The sequence below is a fragment of the Choloepus didactylus genome, chromosome 3, assembly GCF_015220235.1.
Source record: "Choloepus didactylus isolate mChoDid1 chromosome 3, mChoDid1.pri, whole genome shotgun sequence".
NCBI classification, from domain to species: domain Eukaryota; kingdom Metazoa; phylum Chordata; class Mammalia; order Pilosa; family Megalonychidae; genus Choloepus; species Choloepus didactylus.
The window spans coordinates 68,904,253-68,932,106 of record NC_051309.1 but is presented as its reverse complement, the minus strand read 5'-3'; the positions used below and the strand labels follow the sequence as shown (position 1 = coordinate 68,932,106).

At 36.5% G+C, this 27,854-nt stretch overlaps 1 protein-coding gene across 6 annotated transcripts in view; it reads left to right on the top strand.

The window, feature by feature from the left end:
- Positions 1-4,957: 4,957 nt before the first annotated feature.
- The window catches only part of EPHA5 (EPH receptor A5), a 402,903-nt gene continuing 380,006 nt past the window's right edge, over positions 4,958-27,854 (top strand). For all 6 annotated transcript variants that reach the window (XM_037829891.1, XM_037829889.1, XM_037829895.1 and 3 more), the window contains exon 1: positions 4,958-5,923. In XM_037829891.1, coding sequence (XP_037685819.1) covers positions 5,740-5,923 — 184 coding nt within the window. In that variant the 5' untranslated portion in view covers positions 4,958-5,739. The remainder of the gene's footprint in view (positions 5,924-27,854) is intronic.

Here is a 27,854-nt window from a genome sequence, read left to right as displayed (position 1 = left end):
AAGGTTTGACCTATTTTCCTTGTAATATCAGGTGCTAACTGTAATCTATACCTGAAACTACCTCCTCCCTGAGACTCCCTGAGATACTGTTATCTCTATAATCCTTCCCTCCTCCCATTCGATTACAATCAACCCCTCCCTATGTTGCACAACCCCGCTCTCTGCCTTTTGCTCTCATACACACAGGAATGTCGAGCCCCTATAATCGGTTTATTCAGCCCCACAAAGTGCGGACTACTTCCACGTTGTGCTCTGAACTGGCTGCCATTCAGAGCAGCTCCTGAATCCACTCAGAGAACCTCCTGATTTCAGGGCTACGTGACTCAACTTCCCCACCCTGTAGGTAAGCCCTATAATAAAAGCTCATGTCTCAGAATGTGTCTCATGCTTTCTTTAGTCCTTTGCCTACAAAAGCCCTCTTGTGCCATGACAGATGGGTTAGTGGCCATTTAAGTGAAAGTCACTGTCACAGTAGTATCACCTCAATCTTCTGACTCTTTTGCACACATTTTTCCTACTTCTCAGCTTGAGAGTCCTTATTCAGTGCTCACATCTGCATATAATGTGAGTTGTCCAAAATTCTGGAGGCAACAACAACCAAAGAACTTCCCGGCAAGTCAATTGGGCTCTTCAAAAGCCACAGCAGCCTTTGCCTCATATTAGGCTGCAGTGTCAGCAATCCTATCACATTGGTTTAGGAATGATTAAAGAATAAACTACCACCAACAGCAAAAATCTGTGTTTCTTTGGTTCACTGTATTTGATTTGAACATCATGTCCCTTCTTCTGCTACAAAATTCTTAATAATCATGCATACTCTGATGTTTTTATTGTCCTTAACATTCATAGACAAGAGAAAAAATGTGTGCTGCTTATGATATGAACATATTTGGTAAGTGAGGTTTCCGATGAGGAATACTGTAATGTACTGTTAAGCAATGAAATAATTTATACATTTAAACCCTCATAAATTTATTAAAATGATATTAATTCATTATTTTAAAAAATGAACACCTAAATGATAGCCAAGTAAATTTCAATAAAATTAAATTTAACATTAATAGGTAGAAACATGGGAGAGAAGAGATTCTAGGTCTTCAGAAAAGAAATTTTTAAAATGCTGAACAAAAATTAAAACATATTAAAATATTTTCTGTTTTATGTTAAATTTAAATGTACTATATAATGAAGAACTTGATATTATCTTGGGTTTGAACTTCAAGAGTTATTGATTGCTTAATTATACTTTAGTCAACATTTACCTTTGGGATCAAATATTTTGATCTTTGTGATCAAAATTAACATCACCATACACCTATCCACTTAAGTAAATCATGGAACTGAAAAATTAACTTCTGTAGGGTACAATGTCTTACCAATATTATTACATCTACCATGAGTCAAAATTTTGCTTGCTTTCTTTGTCCCTCATATTTCTACAAAGAGAGAATATGGCTAAGTGACAGAAATATTTAATATAATTATATAAAAAATTACTAAGATTATATAATAATTTAAGGAAAAGGGTTATTTGGTTTATAGTGTTTTATTTTGATTATTTTTATAAAGTCTGTTGCTTATGTTTTCTATAATGCTTTGCATGGACATCATGGCATCGATTTCTGCTAATATTATCCATCCACAGACCTGAATTCTTGTTATTTTCATGAGTTAGTCCATTGCTGGCATTGTACACAAACAAACTATGTGAATGCTTTTGTTTAGCATGAGAAAATTTTTTTCTCCAAGTATTGCCTATTTAGGATCCTTAGTTTCTTGTTTTCTCCTATTCAATTATCTGACCTGCACCACATTATTTATTTAACTGCTTTTGGATTCAAATGAACCTGAAAATTGGAATAATTTATCTATTAATTGCTCCTTTTAATGCAGACTTTTTAGGTGGTACTTTTTTCCTTTCATTGACCAACTAGCTATCAAATTCATTTTTCACTTCTGTTACATTAAAATTTTCTCAAATAGAGTCAGCACCATGGGTTAAAGTTTTCCAGTCTTACCAGCTGTGAGACCACTCAGGTCACTTAACCTCATTTCCTCAGTTTTCTCATTATTAACATAGGAGTAATAATTACATGGTTGAAGTGCCAGCATTAAATAATTAATGTAAAACCATCACATAATGCCTTACACATAGCAAGCCCCAGTAAATGCTAGCAAGTCTTCCTATTATTATTGTTTTGGTTTTTCTATTTTGAATGCAATGAGGAAATCTGCAGGCTTATTAGTATATTGAATTTAATTATAATATTAAAATCCTTTACAGCATGGTACACTTTTCATGGTATGTTATCTAGATGACTCAATACACTTTCTTCTTGAAAGCTGAGTACCAAAACAGAGCCAAGCAAAGATCTAGGGAGAGAAACCACCCCCTTTTGACTTTTGGAGGCCACAGCAGCTGTCCCAAACAATGAGAGCTGCAAGCAATAGGATACCTAAACTGGTATTGCTGAAATAGCCTTTTCTTTTACAAGCACTAAGCATGAAGGAAAAAGACAAATCTAGTTTCCACGTAATGCCATGGTACATTGTATGTATGCTAAGAACATTCTCATGCCAAGAAATCAGCAAATGGTCAAACGTAAGTTCTCCTTTGAACTTGAAGCCCAAGCCAAACCACCCCCACTGCCTTCTCTGATTAACCCTCATTAGACCAAAGAATAACTTTCATTGCTTCATTGGGGTTTCATTTTCTAGCTATCCATTCTTTCAAAGATATATAATAAATATTTATTAAACAATGATGTGAAAGATGGTTGCTATTTAAGGTGGTAAATACAAAGGATTTTGCATTTCATATTCTCAGTCATTTAATGAATTAGCAATCTTGGGTACACGGTCACACGGTTACCCACCGTAGTAACCAGTGTCCAAAGTTTTGTTTGACATACCTGATTTTAATTCTGTCTTTGCCTCAATATGTATACTTAGTTGCTGGGCAATTTATTTCAGGTTTTCATTCAGAATATATTGCCATTGTGTTGCATGACATAAATCACAAGCTAAGGATATTCTGATAAAGAAGAACAAAGTCACTTCTTGCAAGGAAAAGAAAGGGTCAGGCTTGAATGGTGTTGCGTTGATTTAGGTGGGAACAATATAGGTGGGGGAGGGGAATTTAGGGGGATATTGAGTTTAAAATTTTAGTGTAAAATAAAACAGAAAATTTGTTTACACCTTTTTGTAGTGGAAGGCTTTAAATGCAAGGCTAAAGAAATTCTGTTATTTGGTACTCTATAGGAAACACAACTGGAAATAGATGAGAAGGGTGGTGACATCCAAATGCACAGAAATTGCAGGAGAGGGAGGCTTGAAGAGCATCTTCTCCCAACCCTCCATTTTATTAATGAAGATACTGAAACCTATAGAAGTAAAGCAACTAGCTCAAAGCCCCATTTAACTGTTTGTGACTTGTATTAGTTTTATGTGTTCTTAGGCTTTATGTAAGAACATAGTTTATATCCTGCTTTTTTTTTTTTTTTTTTTAAGTAACTCAACCGTAAATGTGTGTATGGGTAGTGGTGGAGGACTTACATTTTGAAACATCTTCAAATAGAAACAAAAATTTGAACTTTCCATCTTACTGTGAAGCTTTTTGCCAAATAGAAACACTGATTTACTGCCATTTCTCTATATTTGTTTCATGCATTTGGAGCAAATTATAATAGAAGCTGCTTTCAGACTTCTGGTGCCAAAACATTTCAGGAAAAAAAATCAAAGATGAGTTTCTACCTCTTGCCAAAATTGCAGTACTGCTGCTTTATTCTTTCATTTTTATTGCAAATATTTAAACAAAAAAACAAATATCAGCTAAAGATTATGAAAAATGTTTTATGAAGAGAAACACGGCTCAACACTTCAAAGCTGGTGAGCAGACTCACCTTTATTTGGTGTAAATGCAAATCCAATCTTTATGACGCTTGCTATACACCCAAATTAATGAGATACCTTGCTTGTAAAATCACGTTTTTGTAAGAAGCTTTCTTTTCAGTCTTTTTTTTTTTTTTTTTTTTTTTTTTGGCACCAATCTGGTAAAACTACCTTCAGATGTATCTCTTTGAAAAAATTAATGAGAAAACTGAGGGAAATAATGCAGGTGATGATATTGTAGAGGTGAAGCACAGAACATTAATTGTTTTAAACTTTTTTTCTTAACTATTTATCTCAGTGCAGAATACATGCAATTAAAATACTTACATGTAAAAAATACAAACTCCCGAAATTATTTGGCCCATATGAATTTCACTGGAATTAATGGCTTGTATCTGCATATCCTATAATTTATAAAATACTAAAATATTCTATCAATAAAATTAATGAATTAAATCATCATATTTTAAATTACGTAGCGCAAAATTAATCTCAGCAAATTTTCTTCACTCCCTGAAATCACAAAACACAGCTACCACCTCTATACTTAGTTATTCTGCAATTTGTTTCTGAAGAATATTTTGAGTAATTATTCCATTCCAGCCGCAGAAGTACTGCAAGAATATAAAGAACCAGCGGTACCACTGAGCGATATGGGTGTTTAAGAAACTAGCCACCGACCAGCAAAGCCTGCGAATGCGCGGTTGTTGATGCCACAAGCCTGTGATGGGCAGCAGGCAATGTGCCAAACCAAGGGAGTCGCTTCTCTAACGGCTGCCGGCAAAGTCAGGCCTAATTTCCCTTCCGCCTCCCGGGAACCTGGGTCTTTGCAGGCGTCGCCAGGAGAATTCTTCGCCCTAGTTATCCGGGGAGGAAGACGCGCCTTTCCCGGAGACCGCTAGGCAACACTCACCACGGCAGCCTCCAGATTACTTCCCTCCGTGGGTGTGTGACTTCGTCTAAGCAACTCACACTTACAGTGGATTCTCACTGGCGAGACTGCGAGCAGCAGAGGGCGGGGGAGTGGGAAGAGGAGGAGGGAAGGAGGGTGGGAGGCGCAGAGCGGGGAGGCAGTGGAGAAGACCGAGTTCCAGACACAGGAGGAGCGCGCCGTGGCGGTGCAGTTTCAACCTCGCCTTCCCAGCCGCGCACACACCGCCTCTGCCTCCAGCAGCAGAAACAGCAGCAGCTCCTGGTCGCCGCAGCCGGTCTCCGCGCTCCTACCCGCTGGCCGCCGTCAGTACCTCCCCCTCGCCAGCACTCAGCCCGCCGCTATTTCCTCCTGCCAGTCTCTTTGAACACTAGATATTTTTTTCTCTGCTCGCTTCTCTCCGATTTCCCTCATCCGCATTTTTTCTACTTCTCTTCCTTTATCCTTAGCCACCCTCCCTTTTCTCCTCTTTTTATTGGGAGTTTCGTCTGGACTTAAAATGACTTGTCTTCCTTACCCTCGTCCATTTCAGCCTGAAGACTGAAAAGGAGTCACTAATTTTCCCTTGTGGCGCTTAAAAAACCTCAGTTTCCCCCAAAGTCTGAAGACGCAAAGGGACAGGACGCGGGACCTTCTCGACACCCTTGAGCCCAGTCCAGAACTGTACCAGTAACAAGAACTAGCATAGTATTTAACCCTACTGGAAGGGAGTGTGAGAGGAGCCAGAAGCCAACTTCAGCCGTCTCAGCGGATCTGTGGTACCCTCATTTGGAGGAGCCGCGTGCCAGAGGCGAAGGACCCCACGAGGGACGAGGAGGAATCTCGGGTCTCCCTCCTTCTCTCTCCAAGGCCCGAGCCGTGGACTGGGTCGCTCAGGGCAGCAGCGGCTGGGGGCAGAGGGGAGCGAGGAGGAGAAGATGCGGGGCTCGCGTCCCCGGGGTGCAGGGCACCGGCGGTCCCTGGGAGGCGGCGGCGGCTACTCCCCCAGCACCCCTGCATCTCTGGCCGGTTGCTATTCCGCACCTCGCAGGGCCCCTCTTTGGACTTGCCTTCTCCTGTGCGCCGCGCTCCGGACGCTCCTGGCCAGCCCCAGCAACGAAGGTAGGGAAGGTGAGGGTGGTAATCGCGGCGCCCTGGGGCGGGGGGGCGAAGCGCGGCCTGGAAGTGCGGGTCGCGGCACGCTGGACACTGCTGCGGGGGACTAGATCCGATTTTTCATGTCGAATTAATATTTGTCGTCCGCTTTCCCTGGCCTTTTCGCTCACTCTCTTCAGTCTCTGGTTGCATTGTTTGGTATTAGCTGCGGAGTTCTGGGCGAGGAACCTGCGTGTGGACAGAGGCTGATTGGGGGGCTGGAAGTTGGAAGCCTGTAAGGAGAGGGGTCTGAAACCCGCGCCGGAAAATTGGGTGCGGCTGATCTTACTTGAAGCGCGTGGGGATGTGATATTTCGAGCCCGAGGGAGTGAGAGCTGCTTGAAGCTCACAGGGAAGGTTCTCGGGAGCGGTGGGGCTTTTGGAAACCGTTATTTGAGTCCTGAGATGGGAAATGTTGAGGGGGTGGCTGGATGCTTTTATTTTGGGGGCAAGTGTCTGCTGCGATCTGATATTTAGGGCATCAGCAGCTGCTGCTCTGTGGTTGTTGGCAATAGCTTTTATTTCTCAGGGGAGGGGTATGGCAGAGGAGAGAAGGCATGCCCACACTCTTGGTTGCCCTTCTCTTTGGGAGGCTCATGATCACATACAGTAGAATGCCCTGCAGGAGGCGGGAAGGTGGGATGCCAGGGTGCAGGTGAGAGTAGGGAAGGGGGTGCCTCCTTCAGGAAGTTGTTGCTGGAACCCACGGGGGAATGTCTCCGTAGGTATCCGAGTGAAAAGTCGCGCTTGGGATGCTCGAGTCCCAATCCAGCTTCCCAACCCCCAATCCTGCGCTTCAGACACGGAAGGCTGTCCCCACCTCCTCTGCGAGCGAGAGGCCGGGCGCGGGAGCGATACCTGTGCGGCATTCGCCCCTCCTCCGGCGGCAGTAGCTCCTCGGCCAGCCAACCTCTCTGCCCACAGCCCTTGGCCTCTGGATCCCCTACTACAATGCTCTCCCTTCTCTCACATCGGAACTGCGCTCGGGTCTCAGCTCAAGGGTGCATTCATCCTGGTTGGGGGTGTGGTTAGCATCTCAAATCTGATCAGATTAGAGCTGTGAGCGACGTACCAGCTCCACTACGAACTCCTGGAAAACCCTACCCCCTGGGCTGGAAAGATGAAGCAGCTGCTTTGGAGTCGTGTGTGTCTCCGTGACTTGCAAGGGTTCAGTCTGTAGGAGAAGGCACCGGCTTGTTTCTGAGTGTTGCCAGCTCCCAAAGAATTGTGCGAAAGCAGGGCAGATGGAAACGCTCCCCCCCCACCATGAACTTTCTCTTTAACCTCTAAATTTATTTTAAACCCTGATTTAAGGAAATTATATGTATATAATCCCATGCTTAAACCTTCCCAACACAGTTAAGCTGAAAAGGTGTTTTCTGAAGTCGTCCTTACGTTATATTCCCATGTGAGATTCATTCTGTTAGGTTAGAAGTAGAAACCAGGAAGATTATAACAGGATTGGGAGTCCTTGTATTAACGGTCCTATTTCACTGAAGGAGGCATCTTGGTTTAGATTTAAAAAGGTTTAACAGTAATATCTTGCTTGTTTCCGTTATATTTCAAGCAGGTTTCCCTGATGTGATGGGGGAGGAGGTTTGTGGGGAGATGAAAGGGAGTCACTCTTGGTGAGTGGATGGAAAGGAATGAAGCCATAGGGAGGATGCTGCTGAATGGGAACAAGGGGGAGGAAAGAAAAGCCAAAAAGAAGGGAAAAGAAACAAGGAAATAGCACTGGTCTGCTAAGGTGCTGTATATATAGCTTTAATCTTATGACAGGTAGCCTGACTAACATTACAGATTTAACATCCACAGGTTGTATTGTCTTAGTCCAGCCAAGCTAGTTAAGCTACAAGACAAAACTTGGGGTACACTGAGATGGAGGTTGGAAGAGTCTAACCAAAAATGAGAGGCACTTTACCTTCCAGTGCTCTGAAGAAACCAGGAGTAAAAAACGTGCTTGCTATTTAGGGCACATTTTGTAGCATAACACTACTTAGAATTACTACTACTAATTAGAAGTAAAACCTTTTTAATATCCATGACTTCCTTTCACTCATCCCAAGTATGCCACACACATTTTTCATCTTTTCATTAGTAGCATCCCAGAACTTTATTTCTGTTCTTCTGTGAAATTTACATTCTAAGTCCAGCAGCAGGAAGATATTGAAATACTTTTCACAGCAGTCTGTCAGTCAGTTTATTTGTTTAGGAAGTGGAGTTAGAGTTTTTAAGTTTGTTTTTGGAGAGATTCTGGAAGATTAAGGGCAGAAAAAGTTGACGGATCCACTGAATTCGTTAATAACTTGCTCTCATATACTTTGATTCCTGCAACCCAAAGATTTTTAGAGATTTTCCAGAATGTGTTGTGTGTGTCTGTATAATATGGATATTCTCATTATGTGAGAAAAAGTGTGTCAAGATAAATAGAAATAAATACAAGTTTACATTCCATGATTGGCCTTCTAGTTTTTTGTTGTTGTTGCTTTGTTTTTTTAATTTTACTTTGGTAGACATAAAAGAAAGGAGAGTTGAACAGAAAATTCAAACATGTTAGAATCTTGGATTGATATAAAATGGAATATTAGAATATGTTGAATAACAGGCACTTAGAGGGAAATTTACTCTTTAGCCTGAATTCTAGTGTATTTATAAGAATATATCTTGTCTTAAAACCTTAAGCATAATTTATAGGAGAAACTTTTGAACTGTATTATAATATAAAAAACTTTTTTATTATAAAATAATTCAGAGACATGTTGAGCAAGAAACCTGCCTCAAATGGACAAGGCAGAAGAAATAATCGCAACTTTATCAATGAGTGAAAATTTTAATATACTTAATAAGTAAAGGGGACATGTGTACTGTTACAAATTTTGGAGGTGGCCTTGGACTTATTCAGTAACTGCCACTTTTTTGCTTTCTGAAGATATATTTGTAAACAAGCATTATTTGACAAGTGCTTTTCACAGCAGGGATTCTTGGCCAATTATTGCTGAACAGCTCTGCATTGAAAATGATTCACCCGCAGTGAATCAAGCTTAATTCATTGAAGCTACAGTCAGTAATGTCCCAGTAAAGAGTTTTTGACAGTTGTCAGCACTTTGATTTTGAAAAGTCTGATTTCTTGTCTCTGAATGTTTTGTGTGTTTGAAAAGGGGGAAAGAGGGGCTTTGGGAGAGAATAGATGAGACAGAAAAAGGCTAAACTGTTTTTTAAACAGTCATAAAATTGTAGAAGGGTTTTCACCAAACAGAGAAAAGGAAGAAAATTTGTTCTGGGGTTTTCTTGGTTTACAATAGGACCAGGCCCATAAAACAGATTGGACAACATAATACTTTTGTAAAAAGAAATGGCTTTGTTTTGTTGCCTTGTCCTCCGGTTGTAATTCATTTCCTTTTAGATAAAGCAGGAGGACCCCACAGAAAAGGAGCTGTAAAATCATTCCCTCACCAGGACACTACCAAAGAAAAGACAACTATTACCCCTGTTGGAATCATAGCTTGTTGGAACTAGAACCTCCATAAAGGGTTTTGGCTTTTTGCTTTATAAACTATCAAAAGATGGGGTAGGGTTTTGAAAATTTAAGCTTTTTTGAGGTAGACAAAGTATTCTTGGGTGCTAGGTTGACAAGTAAGAGGATTTAATTTCTTTATATATAAAGGCAGAGAAAGAGGTGTTTGATTTCTTGACTTTGGCAAAGGAAATTTCTCCTTTGAAATTATTCTTGTTACAGCATCATTACCTGAATACTGTTAGGACTTCATGTCAATTCACATGGGATATGTGTTATGGGTGAAAAGTTTTACTTTTTACACTTAGAAATTCATTGCTTATCATTATTTATATTACTATACAAAATATGAGCATTTATATATGTCCTAAATCTTTACCTTAAATGTTGAAATGAAGTGATATAGCTATTAACAGACAAACATTCTCAAGCTATTTAATTAGATATTAGACTTTGTGCAATACTGTTACTGTTGAGAAAATGACTGCTTTAGTTATTTCCACTACAATTTGTTGACTGACTCTACCACTTATATCTCCTTTGTCATTTATGTGCTTTTTTATGTACTTGTGTCAATGGCTTATTAATTTGTCTTTCATTTGAAAGAAACTTTTCTACCTTTGACTGTAAAAATGGAGGATGATGTGTATGACCATGCTAATGTCTTATAGCTGTTTTTCCTTTTATGACATATATTTTGAAGAAAGATACTGCCGAAAGTATTGAGATCTCCTTATACATTTTTTTTCAATTTAAATTAGTAGATATATCCCACTTTAATAATGACTAGTTAGAATTTAGATTATTTAAAGACTAATAGGGATTTTTTAAAAAATCTCAAAATAGTTCTATAATAGCTGTTATAAAGCATCAGAATTAATTGAAATTTGACTATGCAGCCTTGCTTATTAATCATTAAAAATTGATTGTAGTACTTGCCCTTTGGTTTTCTTTTCAGAAAGGATGAATTGTGACTACAAAAGCAAAAAGAGAGCAAAAAATGTGAACTATTACTTTAGAGACAGAATGATTTTGCTGTTCTAATATCTCTGCTGTGTATGTATTTACCTATAGAGCAGAATAGCTCCTACTTTTATATGCTCTACTGGGTAAATAGATATTTAGTTACTTTTATCAATATTTATATAGTCAATCAAGTAGGATTTCTTAAAAGGAATTATCTTAGTATATTGTATACATATACACACCTAGTGGAGTAGTTTTTGATATAATTTTAAAATACAAATGTTGTACACCAGTCTAATTGTACACATATATTACTGGGTGTGTATTTAAAGATAAAAAATGAAAAGTTCTAAAACTTGTAAACACAGGTGGAAATGGTTCATGTATTTTTAAAGTGTAATAACATGTATCTTTAAAATTATCAACAAGATGTGTTTACTTAGTGAGATGCATTAGCTACAGGAAAATAAACAAATGGTTCGGGATATTTTCTGATCTATTCATAACAATTTTAAATGTGCTATGTATCTATTGGAAAAGTGGAAGATTTGGAAGTTACTCCCTGTGAAAATTTTGTCTCAGTTATCCATTCCATTAAAAATGTTTATTTCAAATTGTAAATGATCCATTTTTAAGTATATGGTGTAGGCTTTCCAAAACATTAGTTTGTGTCATTAGAGGAGGTTACCCTTTACACACTTTGATCATACATTTGTTAACATATGCAAGATGCTGTTCTAATGAAGAACATTCCGCAAAAATAATAGGATCACTGCTGTCATAAATTGTACAATGAAATTGCTAATTACGTTTAAACTTACAGGCAGCTAATGTAACTTGTATTCTGAATATTAACATTTGATTTGAATTTGCATCTCTCTCCTGACATTATATATTTTACGTATATAGGATTTATTCATTCCATGTATTTTGAACATATACAATCAAGACAGCTCTAATTTATATTTTTATAACAGTAGAAAATATTTCATTCATGGTTTAAAACATAATTCTCATCAATGAATTTCATGAGAAATCTAGATGCTCAAATTCCCATTTAATTTCTTTCTTTTCTTCTACTAATTTCTAACATCTTAAAATCTTACTCAATGTAATCTGTTATGCAAAGCAAAACCACAAATAAATAAAATGAAAAGAATTGTAAGGCACATAAGAATTAGAATTCTGTCTGTTGAAATGTGTGGTATTCTATGTCTTGCTCTCTTTTTTTCCTAAAAGCACAAATTTTTCGTTTAGCATCTTCAGTGAGAATCCCAGGTGTTACAAAATCATAAAATAAAACTAATTTAGCAGTTGCCCTGTTTAGAGCTTTTTAAAGACTCTGTGGTTTGGTATAGTGACATTTATTCCCTGTCATTTAGTATTTGTGTAATCTTTTGAAATTATTTAAAGAAAACATAACATGTTATTTCTACTATTTAAAATTAGCCTAAAAATCCTTTAAAAATACCTGTGAGCTTTGACTTTAGAGTACAATTTACATTGTATTTCATTTAAAGTAAACCTACTAGGTTCTGTTCAGTTAAATGGATCCCCAAACTATAGTCTCTCATTAGCTCCTATATTACTTTATTAGTATCATTTACATTATTTTTAAAACAATGGAAGAGACTTAAAAACTTTGTTGATCAAAAAGGGCCCTAGGTTATACATTCTTTCCTCTCTATCTCTCTGTGACTAGGGTCCCACAACTGTTTTCATGTCTTTAATAGTTGGGCATTGATTAAACAGAGGGCAATAATGGCTGAGATATCTGTTGGTGTGCACAAGGACATGTGTTGGGTTGTATGTAAATGTGATGAGGCTGGAAGCACAGGTGGGGAGTTCAGGGTGGTATCACCACAAACTGCATATTAAGAAAAATATTAGGGTTTTATTTTAATCTTATTTAGAAAACACCACAGCTACATAACTCACACACACACACCTACCTATTTATGCATATACACACGGACACACACACACGCAGAATACCACACACATACAGCACACACACACACACAGCACATACACACACACATTCTAATGTTTATTTATTTCACTATGACTCTGTAGGTATGACTCCCAGGCTAAAGAGAAAAATAGCCCTTTAATTCATTTTGTTGTGTCCATTTAGTTTTTTCCTTCTCTTTCTCGTAAGATAAACTGTTTTGTTGAGTCATGCCAAACACTTGTGGCTTTAGACACCCCACAGATTAAATAATTGAGATTACAGAGTCTGTGATAATTCTAATTATCTTTTAGTTGCTGGACTATTGCCCAGACCATCATTTCCATCTATCACAAACGTCTTTGGTTCTAAATAAACAGGGCCCATAACTCTGTTAAGTAAATGATTCTGGTAAAAAATAAAACAGCCAAAACCTGAAGATTGAAATATTTTGCATATGCTGTCAGAAAAAATGTTCTTACTTGGAAACATGTTTCGAGCTAAGTATTGGAAGATTTAGAAAAATACAGTCTGTTCTTTTACTCCGAGATGGGTAACTTCTTTCTTCTCTTGTAATTTCACTCTTTTACTTTCAGCTGTCAAGCCCCACCCCCACCAACCCACCCCACCCCCTTTCTCTGCCAGGCACTCAATTTATGCAATGTCAAAAAACGATCAGAGGGTAAGAGTCTATGCCTCTGTTCTAAGCACCAACACTCTCCCAAGGAAGTCATAATTTAAAGTCATAATTTAAAATCAGGTGTGCCTTTGATTGCAAGGGCTGGTATGAAAAATACCACATGCTGGTTAGCTAAAACAATGCAAATTTATTGTGTCATAGTTTTTGGAGGTTAGAAGTCCAATATCAAGGTATTGCCAGTATTTGCTTTTTCCTGGAGTCTGTACTGTTCCAGCAGTCCTCTATCACACGGTGATCTCTCTATCTCCTCGTGTCTACTCCTCTGCTTTCCTCTGGCTTCTGGCTTCTACTGATTGACTGCATCCTAATTTCTTTTCAGGACTCCAGTCATAGGATTAAGTCCCACCAGTGATTCAATTTGGCCTTTCTAAATAGGATCTTGGAAGATCCTGTTTACAAATGAGTCTACACCTTAGCCAACAATAACAGCTTCAAAAGGCATGTTGACAAATGTTTTCACACACACAGGACCAAGGGTTTAAACTGAATATGTCTTTTGTGGGAGGAATGATTCAATCCCCAACAGGGTGTTAAGAGAACAAATCATGGGACCTTGTCCCTAAGGCAAAGCATAAGATCCTGTCAAACACGGTCACATATTTTTACTTAAGTCATAAATCAAAAGTATCAGAGTTTCAGATGCCTCTGTCAGTTTTGCTTTTCTCATAAGCTAACTCACTTATTTACTTTGCAGTCACTGCACCTTCCTGTTCCAAGATGCTTGTTGATGTCTTTTCTGTGGAAAGACAAACTCAGCAGGTATATCCGGATGGCACCATTCCAGCCCAGCAGTCCACAGCAGGAACTTTCTCTGTGAGCCAAGTTCTAGTTTTCACCCAAAGCCCTCTCCTGGTGTACTAGCAGGAATTATGAGGCACACTGCCCAGACTTGTGGAAGAGGAGAGTGAACTCTTTCCTTGAGGCAGTGTTTTAATGCAGTATTGAGTCTCTTAAAAGGGGTACACCAGTCTAGTGAAGTAAGAATTAATTGGAAACTGCTGTGTCTGAAGGATTTTAATAATGAGTATTTTCCGTCATATTTGATTTCTCTGGCAAGGAGTGGGGCAATGACAACACAATATCCAAGAACCTCCTTAATTTTGCAGATTTGGAGTCATTATTCTTTGATTAAAATCTGTGAAACAAAGTAGGGAAAGAATTGCTACAGTGGTATAACAAAAATAAGAAAAAAAAATCCATTGACTTTGTAATTGATTAATAAACTAGTGTTTTAGTTTTTTTTTTTTTTTTTCCTAGTCTCCAACACTTAATAACTTTTAAGTTCTGTGGACATTCATTTAATTTTTTAACTTCAGTTAGTTTATCTGTAATGTGGTAATAATGGTACCACCCACATAATTGTAGAGATTGAACAAAATGGAACAATTTTCTAATTGGTAGGACACTACACAAATGTAAAGTGTAGAGGACAGATGAGGTGTGGGAGTGTGTCTGATTAATGTCCTGTGTAGTACATGTGTGTTAATACTTCATTTGTGGGTACGTAATAGGATATAAGAAAATCCTGGATGCAGCTGTTTTGTGGTTCTGTCTAAGCTTATCTTAGTTGGAGGGACTATTCTTAAGAAAAGGAATATAAAAATATCTTACTTTTGTAAATTTAACAGAAACGTGACTTTTTGAACACTCTTCTAGAGCCTCCATGGCATGGGAGTGGCCCACTTCACTGAGGGCCCTGTAACTTAATATTCATTAACTTCATAGTAATTATGCTTCTAGATGGATACATAGCTCAGAATGGGGATAGGTAAAGAGCGTGAACCCAGTTCTGCCATGTTCTAGTGGTACGGTCTTGAACCATACACCTCAGATTCCACATGGTTGAAATGGGAATGTTAATGGACACTTTTACGGTTCTTAAAAAAATAACATAATAGCATGTATATGATGCCTAGTAAAATTCCTGTATCAAAGTGGACACATGAGAAGCATTAGCCCCTGTCTTTCCCTAATGACTAACTATGGGATACCTGAGATATGATTTACTAATCACAGGTTATTTTTCTTCAACAGGATGATTAGGGGAATCTGGCCTGGGAAAGTAATATAAGAAGAAGAATTTCATATTCAGATTTTCCATGGAGTAATCCAGGATAGAAATCAAACACATGACATTGTTCTAATTTTCTGGTAATTTTCCTTATTATTTAATATTGAATGCTGGTATTTGATTAGGAAATAAAGCTATCAGTACAGGGACCATGGGTTATAAATATTGCATTTTACCTCATCTTTCTCAGGGTAGGGGGCATGTGTTTCCTATTAGTTGCAAAACATATGAAGTGATGTCTTCAGATATTTGGGATCTTTAGTCCTATCATAGTACAATATCAGTTACTGTTGGTTTTAACTTCAGGAAATTCAGAGTCCAGAGAATAGCTCTTAAAATGACTGTAAAGATGCTGCTGAGAGTAGAAAGTTGTGACAGTTAAAACCTTAGAAATTTCCTGAAGCATATGTCTGACATGATAATTTGACACCTCTATTTTAGTCTGAAATATACAATTCTTCTAATCTATTCATTTATATGCAGATTAAATATTACTTGGAAATACAATTATGTATTTAAATTTTCAGAAAGTTTTTAGTATCATTCTATCAGGACTTATCTTTTTTTTTCAGTGTTTACATTAGTGGTAACATATAATATTTCTCTTTTTGTGCCTGCTTATTTCGCTCAGCATTATGTCTTCAAGGTTCATCCGTGCAGGGCTTACCTTTTTTCAGTATGTGAACATAAACAGGTAAAAGGACATTTAGAATTTATTGCATTTAGATCTGCTTGTGAAACATATGTGTATAGTTGCATGCTCATGAATGCCTAGACCTCTATATCATAGTCATAGCTAACATTCTTTACTTACTTACTGTGTTCCAGGCATTGTTCTAACTGATTTACATATAGTATGTATTTTCCTCAAAACAATCCTAGTATTATTGATTATTATTTTTGTTACTATTTTTTCTCTACACATGAAGAAAGAAGCTGAGGCAGACAATGGTTAAAAAAAATTTGTCTGAGTTTATTCAGCTGAAAGTAGAAGAACCTGCATTCTAAAGCAGGTATTTCGATTCAAACATAATGCTCTTACTCTTCTGTACAATAAAAGACTCTCGAATAATGCCCTCCTGACTTCCACAATCTATCCTGCCTTTACTATCCAAATAATAGATCATTCCATAGACAGAGGTTGTACAGTAAAAATAAAAGATTAGAGAGGAGATAAATGAAATAGAGAATAAAAATCAATAGATAGAATCCACAAAACCTAAATTTGGCTCTATGAAAAGAGCAATGAAATTGACAAAATTTTGGCTAGATTGACAGAGAAAAAAAGACAGGACACAGATGATTAAAATTAGAAATGAAAAGAGAGGCATTAGATGACTCCACTGAAATAAAAAAGACTATAAGAGGATACTATTAACAACTGTACACCAACAAATTAGATAACCTAGATAAAATGGACAAATTCCTAGAAACTTACAAACTATCTGCACTGACTCAAGAAGAAGCAGAAAACCTCAATAAACTGGTAACCAGTAGAGAGATTGAGTCAGAAATCAAAAACTTCCCAAAAAAAGAAAAGTCCAAGACCAGATAGCTTCACAGGGGAATTTTAACAAACTATCCATGAAAAATTAACACCAATCCTGCTCAAAGTCTTCCAAAAAATTGAAGAGGAAGAAACTCCCTAATTCATTCCATGAGGGCAACATTGTCCTCATACTAAAGCCAGATAAAGATACTACAAGGAAAGAATACTGCAGACCAGTATTTCTTATGAATATAGATGCAAAAATTTATAACAAAATACTTGCAAACCAAATCCAACAGCACATTAAAACAAGTGAGATCTATTCCAAGCATGCAAGTGTGTATCCCAGGGATGATTTTCAAAAGAAAAAAATCAATTAATGTAATACATCACATTGATAGATGAAAGAAAAAAAACTCGTGATCATCTCAATTGATGCAGAAAAGGCAATTGGGAAAATCCAGTATCCATTCTTGATAAAAGTAGTTGGAAAAGTAGGACTAGAAGGAAACTTCCTCTACATAATAAAGGACATATATGAAAAAACCAACAGCTAACATCCTACTAAATGGTGAAAGACTGAAAGCTTTCCCTGCAGATCAAAAACAAGACAAGGATGCTGACTATCACCACTGCTATTCACCATTGTACTTGAAGTTCTAGACAGATCAGTTAGGCAAGATAAATAAATAAACTGCATCCAAACTTGAAAGAGAGAAGTAGAACTTTCCCTGTTTGCAAATGATGTGATCATGTATTCAGAAAATCCAAAAAATTCCACAACAGAACTCCTAGAGCCAATAAATGAATTCAGCAAAGTACACTAGTAATGAACAATCAGAAGAAGGACCACAAAATGAATTTACATTTCCAATAGCAAGCAAAAGAACCAAATACCTAGGAATAAATATAACCAAGGTTGTGGTTATGTACGCAGAAAACTACAGAATATTGCTAACAGAAATCAAAGACCTAACTAAATGGAAGGACATTCCATGTTCAAGGACTGGAAGGCTAAATATTGTTAAGTTGTCAATTCAACACAAACCCAATAAAAATTCCAACAATTTTCTTTGCAGAAACGGAAAAACCAGTCATCACATTCTCATTAGTCAATGCAATCTTGATAAAGAATGATGTTGGAGCACTCATAGCACTCAATCTTAAACCTTATTACAAAGCCGCAGTAATCAAAACAGTATGGTACTGTCATAAAGACAGACTTGACAGACTTATAGTCACCGTAATAGAAATGAGAGCTCAGATATCAACCCTCTCACATTTATGGCCAACTGAGTTTTGACAAGGATGCAAATGCTACTCTGTTTGGAAAGAATATTCTCTTAACAAGTAGTGCTGGGAAAACTGGATCTCCATTTGCAAAAGAATGTAGGCGGACCCCTACATCACACGGTATACAAAAATCAACGTAAAATGGATCAAAGGCTTAAATATAAGAGCTAGAACCATAAAACTTCTAGAAGAGTCTTCAGGACTTTGTGTTAGGCAATGGTTTCTTAGAATTTACATCTAAAGCACAAGCAATGGAGGCAAAAATAGGTAAATGTGACTTCATCAAAATTAAAATCTTTTGTTCTTCAAAGGACATTACCATGAAAGTAAAATGATACTCTACACAATGGGAGAAAATATTTAGAAACCACATAGCCAATAAGGGTTTAATTATCAGAATATAAAAAGAAACCCTTCAACTCAACATCAGAACAGCAAGCAACCCAATTAAAAAATGGGCAATATACTTGATAGACATTTCTCCAAAGAAGATATACAAATGGCTAAAAGCCACATGACAAGATGTTCGGCATCATTAGCCATTAGAGAAACACAAATCAAAACCACAGTGAGATGACATTTCACATATGCTAAAGTAGCTACTATTTAAAAAAATGAAAATTTTAAGTGTTGGAAAGGATGTGGAGAAATAAGAATCATTGCTGGTGGGAATAAATATAGCTGCTGTACAAGATAGCTTGGCAGTTCCTTAGAATGTTAAGTGTAAACTTATCATATGACCCAGCAATCCCACTTCTAGGTATACACCCAAAAGAATTTAAAGCAGGACTTGAATAGATATTTGCACATCAATGTCCATGGTGACAATATTCCCAATTACCAAAAGAGGGAAGCAGCCCAAGTGTTCGTCAGCTGATGAGTGGATAAACAAAATGTGGTATATCCACCCAGTGGAATATTATGCAGCAGTAAATGAAGTTCTGATGCATCTAATAACATGGCTGAACTTTATGTTGAGTGAAATAAGCCAGACATAAACTAACAAATTTTGTATGATCTCACTAATATGAAATAATTAGAATAAGCAAACTTATGGAGGCAGAATCTATATATAGGTTATCAAAGGATGAACTGGTGGGGTTAAGGAATAGGGAGTTAAGGCTTAAAATGTAGAGTTTCTATTTTAGACAGTGGAAAAGTTTTAGTAGTGAATCGTGGTGACGGTAGCACAATATTGTGAACATAATTAGCAGCACAGAATTACATATTTGCACATGGTTAAGATGGAAAGTTTTAGGTTGTATATAAGTTACTAGTATACACATTTTTAAAAAAATCATGGAACTGCAAAACATAAACAGCAAACCCTAAGTTAAAGTAGGACTACAGTTAAAAACAATAATCATTAAAGTAATTTTTAAAAGTGCCTGCACAAATTCACCTGGAGTTCCAAGGAAATTTGCTCTCATGGTTACTGATAGCTCCAAATTGTTACTTCTCATGAAATACTTGATCATATGCTTATCATCATGCTTCTATTACACTGATTTACCTCATGTCAATGTCTCACCTCTTCATTGTCCAGAACCCCATTAGCATAAGGAAATTGTTTGTCATAGACCTTTAGTTAATATTTTGTGATAGTAAAGAGAGAATTGAAACACGACATAGAATGAGAAATGATATAGAATAATCAGTCCTGAAAGTTCTTTAGGTATCTCCACCATGAGAAATTTCTCATTGGTCATCTCTATTGTTAGGTTCAAACTACCTACCATGTTGAAAGATTCTCCTCTTTCAGGCAGATCACTTCCCACACGTTTCCTGTTTCCTCCTTTCCACTTCAGAGCCCTCTAAAAATCTCTGTTGCTTTAATATATAGGCAACTTAATGCTCATTCCCCAGTCCAATCTGGACTGTAAGACTTTTTTTGCATTTCCAAAATCCCATTAAGAAACTTTTCTTAAAAAGTGCTGTCTATGATCATCAGTATCCTTTGCTCTATTAAGAACAGAGGGTGGAGGAGGTTCTAAATACATTTTGTCCTAACTTGGAACAGATTGTTTTTTTTTTTTTTTTTGGTCAAGAGTACTTCTTGTAAGAAGTGAGGGGACTGAAAAGATAAGTAGAAAATGTTTTCACTTGATGTCCCCTGAGTAAGCTAACTCCTTGAGAATCACAGGTGCCTTTTTTCCTTATTTACATATGTTTGGTTTTATATTAAATATTTATAGTTACTTTTATGTAGTTTATATTACTGAAGTGCTTTATAGTTTTAAAATGTGCTAACCTACATTATTCCATGTGAATCTCATTAAAAAGCTGTAGGATTATTTAAAGAAGATCATTGTTCTAAATGAAGGAACTGAGAAGGGAAAGGTTAATGTGTTAAACATCATAACTAGTGTTGAAGCTAAAACCTTATGACTGCAGAATCAGTGCTGTACTTTGGTAGGAGCTTTCTCAGAGTGCCATGAACCTGGAGTCTGGCTTCATCACTTACAGTTGTGTGACTTTGGGCAAGTCATAAAACCTTCCTGTGTTGGCCCTCTCTTTTCTAAATATGGGAATATTAATACAATTTAGGGTGGTTGTAAAGTTTAAGTGAGTTAACATTAATAAAGTGCTTTGAAAAAGTTCTGTTACATAGTAAGCATTATATAAATGTTAAGTGTTACATAGGCTTAAAAAAATAGTGTGCTGTGACTTTAGCAAGGTCTAATTTTCTATGTTTATCAGTGGGTAGTGTCTAATATTTATTGTAAATAGAAATGCCAAAGAAAACCACTTAAATTCAGTTCAATAGCTCAAGCATCCCTTGTTACTGCCTGAGTAAAATCCTTCAAGGGCCTTTCATTGTCCTCAGGATAGAATCTTAACTGTCCCTGAGTACAAAGCTCTCAATGATTTGCTTCTGGCCCACCTCTCCTGCTGCTTCCCCACCCTCCCCTCCCTGCTTTCCAGGCTCCAGTGGTGAACTGCACTCAGTGCCTTGGATTTTCTGTGCTTAGTCAAAACCACACCCTTACTTACCTTGGATAATTTGATCTTTATGCCTAGGTCTATACAGTTGGGCCCTCCCCAGATTTCCCCAAGATTGTGTGCCCAACTTATTCCAGTTGTAGTATACCACACTGGGCTGTAATTGTGTTTTAACTTGTCTGTACGTTGCTGAAATTTGATCAGAGTAGAAATCCCAGTAAAAAGTAGAGTCTAAACATGGATGAACCTAGAAGACATCATGTTGAGTGAAAGGAGCCAGACACAAAAGGACAAATATTATATGGTGTCACTGATGTGAAATAATTAACATAAGCAAAATTATAGAATCAGAAGCTAGAATACAGATTACCAGGGGCAAGGGTAGGCATAGGGAGTGGGGAGTTAATACTTTGGTACAGAGTTTCTGCTTGGGTGATGGATGGTGGTGATGGTAGCATAATGTTGTGAATGTAATTAATAACACATTTACAATGTAATGTAACAAATTTTAATGTAATATAATAACAAATATTATATAATTGAATATGGTTAAAAGGTGAAATTTTAGGCTATATATATGTTACTAGAATAAAAATCAAAAACAAAACAAAACATAGGCGTTTATAACCCAAAGAGTCAACCATAAGGTAAACTATGGACCATAGTCTAAAGTATAATTAGAATAGTATTGTGTCATCAGTTTTAACAAAGATACCACACGAATGCAAAGTGTTAATAATAAGAAAAAGCATGTCTGTGTATGGCTGGGGAGGGTTTATGGGAACTTTGTATTTTCTGCATGATTTTTCTGTAAACCTAAACTTCCCTAATTAAAAAAAAAAAAAAACAAACTACAGAAACTAAATTTAAATTTAATTTAGGTCTCTGTTTCATGAAAGATGGAAACATTTTGTGTAACTTTTGATAAATTTCCATCTAATATTCATAAATTATTTTATTTTGCTCTTAAATGGAATTTATTCAACACCAAAAATATAGAAGATGGATGATATATGGGATATTGATTGATGAATCAATATATTTGTAAAAAAAAAAAAAAAAGAAAGTAGCATTTAGCCAGAGAAACAGTTCTCTCCTGAACTGAGAATTTTCTAAGACATAGTATGACTTGCCAACCAAAGCAAATTTTAATTCCATGAAATTTGGCAGTAGAATATAATATTTTGCATTTACCAAATTCATCACTATGATTTAAGCTTTGCCTGTCTGTAAGCTCATTGAGAACCAACCCCATTTTCTGATACTTCTTATGGGGTATCCATAAAGTATGCTACACTCCATTAATTTATATTTAAGTAACAAAAAATTATTAAGTAGCTTTTTTTGTTTCCTGAAAGTCACTGCTTCTAACCACATCCAGTCTTACCCCATTATGGTTTTGCTGTTAGAGCCAATATAGCTCTTTTCTGAAACCCATAACTAATAGAGTGTAGAATCTTTAGTATTATGGTGTCTCTTTTAAAATGAAAAATTGCCAACTAAAAGATTGTATGATATGCCAGTCAAAGCAAGTTAATACCAAGAAATTTGACAGCAGAATATTTTAAATTTACCAAAAGCATCAGTTTGAAGAAAATTCTACTGAGGTTAGCAAGGCACCAGAAAAAAAAATATAGTGCATATCCTGTGGTCACTATTATGATTCAAGCAATTACTGTTTTTTCCCCTCCTTTTCTCATGATAAACTCTCACAATTCAGATGACTTGAGCCACTAACAGCCAGCATAAAATGCATTTATATGTTTTAAGCATGACTTAATTTTACCTCAAAAAAACAATGCATATAAACCATCTATTTCTTAATGGTTTAAATTTCTTAGGAGGGGGTGGATTTACTTTTTCATTTGTTCTAGATTTCCTGGATTATTTTGACTGTCAGTCTATGGAGCACTTTAGATTTACAACTTGGTGGGAATTCTTAATACTGTTTGGAAAGAAGCAGGGAAATGGATTCTATCAATAATGTGAATAGAATTCCATTTAAAAAATTGATTTATAGTGGAGAGAGTTTAAAATGCAATGATGGATGACTTTTTAAGTATAGTTTGGTTAGTGTCTTTTTAGTATATTTAATTCACTATGGGATATATGAGTGTAGGTTCAGTTTCTGGTTTTTTCCTCTCAATATTATTGATAGTGAAACTTCTTTTGGGTTTCCTTTAGACTTTAGGAGTTGAGGTCATTATTGTTTTGTGGCTTGTGGGGTCTTTCTTTTTTCATAGTATAATGTCAGTATGCATTCTGAAAATATTTTTACTTACTCTAAAAAAAATAAAAGATACACATACACACACACACACACACACACATATGTATGAGAAACTTCAGAGGGTTTTTGCTAAGGTATAAGAATTATTTAAAATGAATCTTGTTCTAGATGGGAGGGATAATAATAACTGCCATGAAGACAATTACCACATAATCTCTTTTAATTCTCCCAACGACACTGTGAGATGGATAGTATTATTCCAGTTTTGCTGGTGGGAAATTGAGTATGGGGTAAGTTAAGTAACATGCACTAGGTCATACAATTAATAAGTTGACAGGTTACAAACCACATTTGCCTGGTGCTGAAATCCTTATTTGTACCCACTATGTTAGAGATTACATTTATTTAAATGTACTTATTAATTTGATTTATATTTTATTTATGCATGTAAACTCTCAAAGAAGGAATCAAGATATTTTAATTCCAATTTATATGTTTTATGAGAAAAGCAATTAACATAACTCCAATATAACCCTAAGTGCTGCAAAAGCAGACATGGAAAACTCATATCAAGAAAATCTCAATGAAAAAATGTTAAAGCAATTGAATGAAAAACTTAAGCAGAAAGCTTAAGTATAAGATTTCAGTAACACAGCTCTCACTGCTTGGTAGAAAACCTGTCAGTTCATCAGTGAACTTACCAGTTGTGTCAGTTAGGATGTATTTCTCTACTAATAACAGCAAATCACTTCCCTATTGGATTAAGCAACAAAAAAATTGATTTCTCCCACAAAAAAAAGCAGGTGCTAAGAGAGGCAGTTTTCAGGTTTAGATAGGTTAGCAGCCCTGTGTTATAATTTGGAACCAGATTCTTCCCATCCCTTCACTCTGCCACACTTAGTGTGTAGGCTTTGCTCTCCAGCTGATTCTCCTTGTTTTCTCTAGTTAGCTGGTTTCCTTTCCAGAAAATATTTCTATACCTAGCAACTTCTAAGGCAGCCAGGAGCTTTCTTTTCTAATGTTTCCTTCTCAAGAGTGCCCTTTCCTTTTAGATCCCCCTCCCAGTTCATTGGACAGAACTAAGTCAATAGTTGGACCACATGAATGGACTGAAATAGGTTCAAAATTGTCAAAATGTGGGAATAGAAGGAGGAAAAATCATGAAGGCAATTGGAGAAAAAAATGTGGTCCAAATCTGGAAGGTCTTATATTAAAGGCAATGGGGCACTACAATAAGGTTTGAAGTGGGGGATTGATGTGATCATATTGGTAATTTACAAAAAGCTCTCTGGCTGAAATATTTGAAGAAACTGTCGATCATGCCTTCCTACTGGGAAAACGTTTAGTAGATTTTTCAAGTGAAAAATTATGGCAGGTATTTTGCTTAGGTGATTATGCTGTGGAATGAAACAAGCAGACAGTTTAGAGAATTATATATATGATATAATTAGAATCCATGGGATTCGGTCACTGATTCAATGTGGGGGAAAAGTAAAGAAAGACAAGATGACTCATGGCTTTCTGGATTGAGCAACTGGTTTTATGGCATTGGATTTACTGAAATTGGGAACACAAAAAGAAGATATTTTTCTTAGAGAGGGAAGTAACTCTTCATTTTGGGAGAGGCTGAATTGGGGATGTCCACATGCCATTCATGTGTTAATAACCAGCAAGGAGTTTTATAAATTGATATGAGTTTCAGGATAGAGAAATGGATCAGATATATGGATTTGAGATTAACATTTAGATTATGACTGAAGTTTGAAACTGAATGAGCACTTACAAAAGGGCCTTTAAATAGGAGTATATGCTAATATCACCTTTAAAATCAACTAACCAACCAACATCAACAAAATGTGAATATACTAGCCAATCTCCATCCTTAAGAAAGTCTGATTCAGTAAGGATTCAGTAAATGTGGACTGGGGCCAAGACACTGGTTTGTTCACAAAAGTACTTTTTAGATTCTGATGTTAACTCTGGTCCAGAATCATGTTTGTAGAGTGAGAAGTGAAGCCAGTGTACAAAAATACAAAGTACTAATCAAAGCCAAGGTTTTAAGGGTTGGTAGAGGACAAAGAGCTTGTAAAGAGCATGAGAAGTAGCTAAAGAGGTGGAAGAAAAATACAGAAATACATGCATTTGAAAATAAAGGATGACAGTGTTTGTAGGTGAAGCTTATGCCAAATGATGCTAAAAGATAAGAGATTAGGAAATCAGAGCTATATGATTATCACTAGTAAATTTGGTTAAATAAGTTTTGGTAGAATAGTAGAAGTTGAAATCAGATTGCAAGGAGTGAGGAGGATTGAGGAAACATAAATTCAATCATTTGAATAAAGAAGAAGGCAGAAATAGGGCATTAGTTGGAAGTTAGCATACAGTTTTGTGTTTTTTTTCTGCTGTATATTATTTAAAATTTTGTAGAATATTTTGTGGTTAATGAGCGAGAGAACTGATTATCCAAAGATTAGTAGGTTTGTCAGGTAATGCTGAAGGCCAATTTGAGGCCACTATTATTTATCCTTGGTTTTGTCATTTTTCTCCAGCAATGATCAGCAGTTCTGGGTTCCTGTACAAAAAGGTACATTCATTCATTATTAGGGTTTTAGCTCATTGTCTTTGGGTGGAATTAAGGGTAGGTGGCTGTAATCAAGGGTTTCTTATATCCAGGCCTTAACTGGAGGGCTTTGGTGCATGAAACAGTGAACAACTGTCAGTGTTCTTACTGTACCTGTATATCTGTTGAGATGATTAAATGAAAGAACATAAATAAATTGCCTAGTAGAGAACCTCACACATAGGTCCTTAAGCCCTTTAAGCCCCAATGAGCCCCTTTTCCTGAATTCTTTCTTCTATCTCTAAAAAAAAAGAAGTTATGCATATAGGCTGCTCAGACTTGAAACAGAAATGAATACTCTGCCATTCAGTGTCCATGGCAATACAGTTGTTTATAGATTCTTGCCTTCAAGTCAGGAGATACCAGAAATCAACAAGCACTTTTAAAACCTATAATAGAATTTTTACCAAATTTACAAATTTAATTTTCCAATGGGAAGCACGTATCTTCTTTTCCTACACTCTTTTTGTCAACTGTTCTTTTTTCCCTGCAGCAGTTGTCAAATTATAAAATTTAGCCTGGAAGCAAGAAATCACTTCTGTGCTGAATGGCATGATGGAAAGAGGCTGGACAGTGGTATATCTGGGACTTGTTCCCACAGATTAATAAAATGTGTGCTGTAATTGAATCCATTAGCTTTTTTGATATTATCAAATAAGCAAACTTCTTTCAAAAGTCTGCTGTATGCAACGGGACTTTGATTCAGTGCCTTTAGAGAAAGATACTGCCATTTGACCTGCTACTAATCCAGATTAGTCTCTTTTCATATTATGGTGGAAGCCCGATTGCCATTACAGTTGCCTTTGAGTCTTAATGTGAAGATTGTGGATTAAAGAGAAACAATATAAAGATAAGAATATTATGGTAAATTGAATTACATACCCAAAAATAAGTCATGTTCTTAATCCTTGAGTCTCTGGATGTGAACTCATAAATGTGACCATTTGAAGATGTTATTTTTTAGTTAAGGTATGTTCCAATTGAATCAGGGTGGGTCTTAGTCTGTATTACTGGGTTCCTTTATAAGCAGAAGAAATTTTGATGCAGTGAGTCAGAGAAGGCCATATAGTCAGCAGGAACCTGAAGAGCAGACACAAGGAGAGAGATCACCATGTGACAGGAGGCAGAGATGCAAGCCAAGGAACCCCAAGATGCCGGAACACTACAGAGTTTGGGGAGAAAGCATGGTCATGATGACACCTTGATTTTGCATTTCCAGCTGTGAAATCATGAGCTAATATATGCTGTTTGTTTGAGCCAACCCAATGTTTGGTATTTGTCATCAGCCTAGAAGACTAAGACAAATATCTCTTCTGGCTCATTGCTTTACTTTCACATTGTCAGGAATCACAGTCACACATTCCCTCAGGATCTTACCCACTGGGAATGGTGGAATCAAGTGCCTTGAGCTGTCTTTTGACTCATCAAAGTTTCAAAACACATTCAAGCAGACATGGCTTATTCCTGGAGAACCCAATTTAAATTCTTCTACTCCTTTTGTGACTAACTTTAGCAAGATGTTATGAAGAAAACAATGGAATCAACATGAACATACAAAGATATGCAGGTTTGGAAGTTATCATTGAACACTATAATTGTGTGATTAAAACAAATCTCTAATTGGTAGAATGTGTGAGGCTGAGGATTTAGGAGTCTTCTTATATATATTCTACTTTATCTGTTCTGTCCTCTCCTTGTTCTGCTTGAATCATAACAAAAGGGAGTTAGCAACCCTCATCCTTTTCTGAAAGTAAATTCTTTAAATGCTTTTCTCTGTTCAAGAAAACATTGAAATTATTAATGGGTAGTAATAAAATTAAAGTGTACTTAAGTCTAGTTTGAATAAGTTTCTATTTTAATCTGCTATTTGGTTGGGCAGACAGTTAAATGACTTTTACTTTTAAAAAGTTCCTGTATTAGTGAGATTCCCCCCGTCCCCCCTTAGTAATAGCTTTAGGAATTTGTAATAGACTAAAAACTCATTGACCTCTATAAAGTAATTTTTCCTGTAGAATCAGTCTTCTTAATTACTGGTTAGAATACCAACCAATATGTCTATTGTCATTGTAATTATACTATGACTTTGGGTAAATGACCTTGAACACTGTCTCTCAGTTTAAT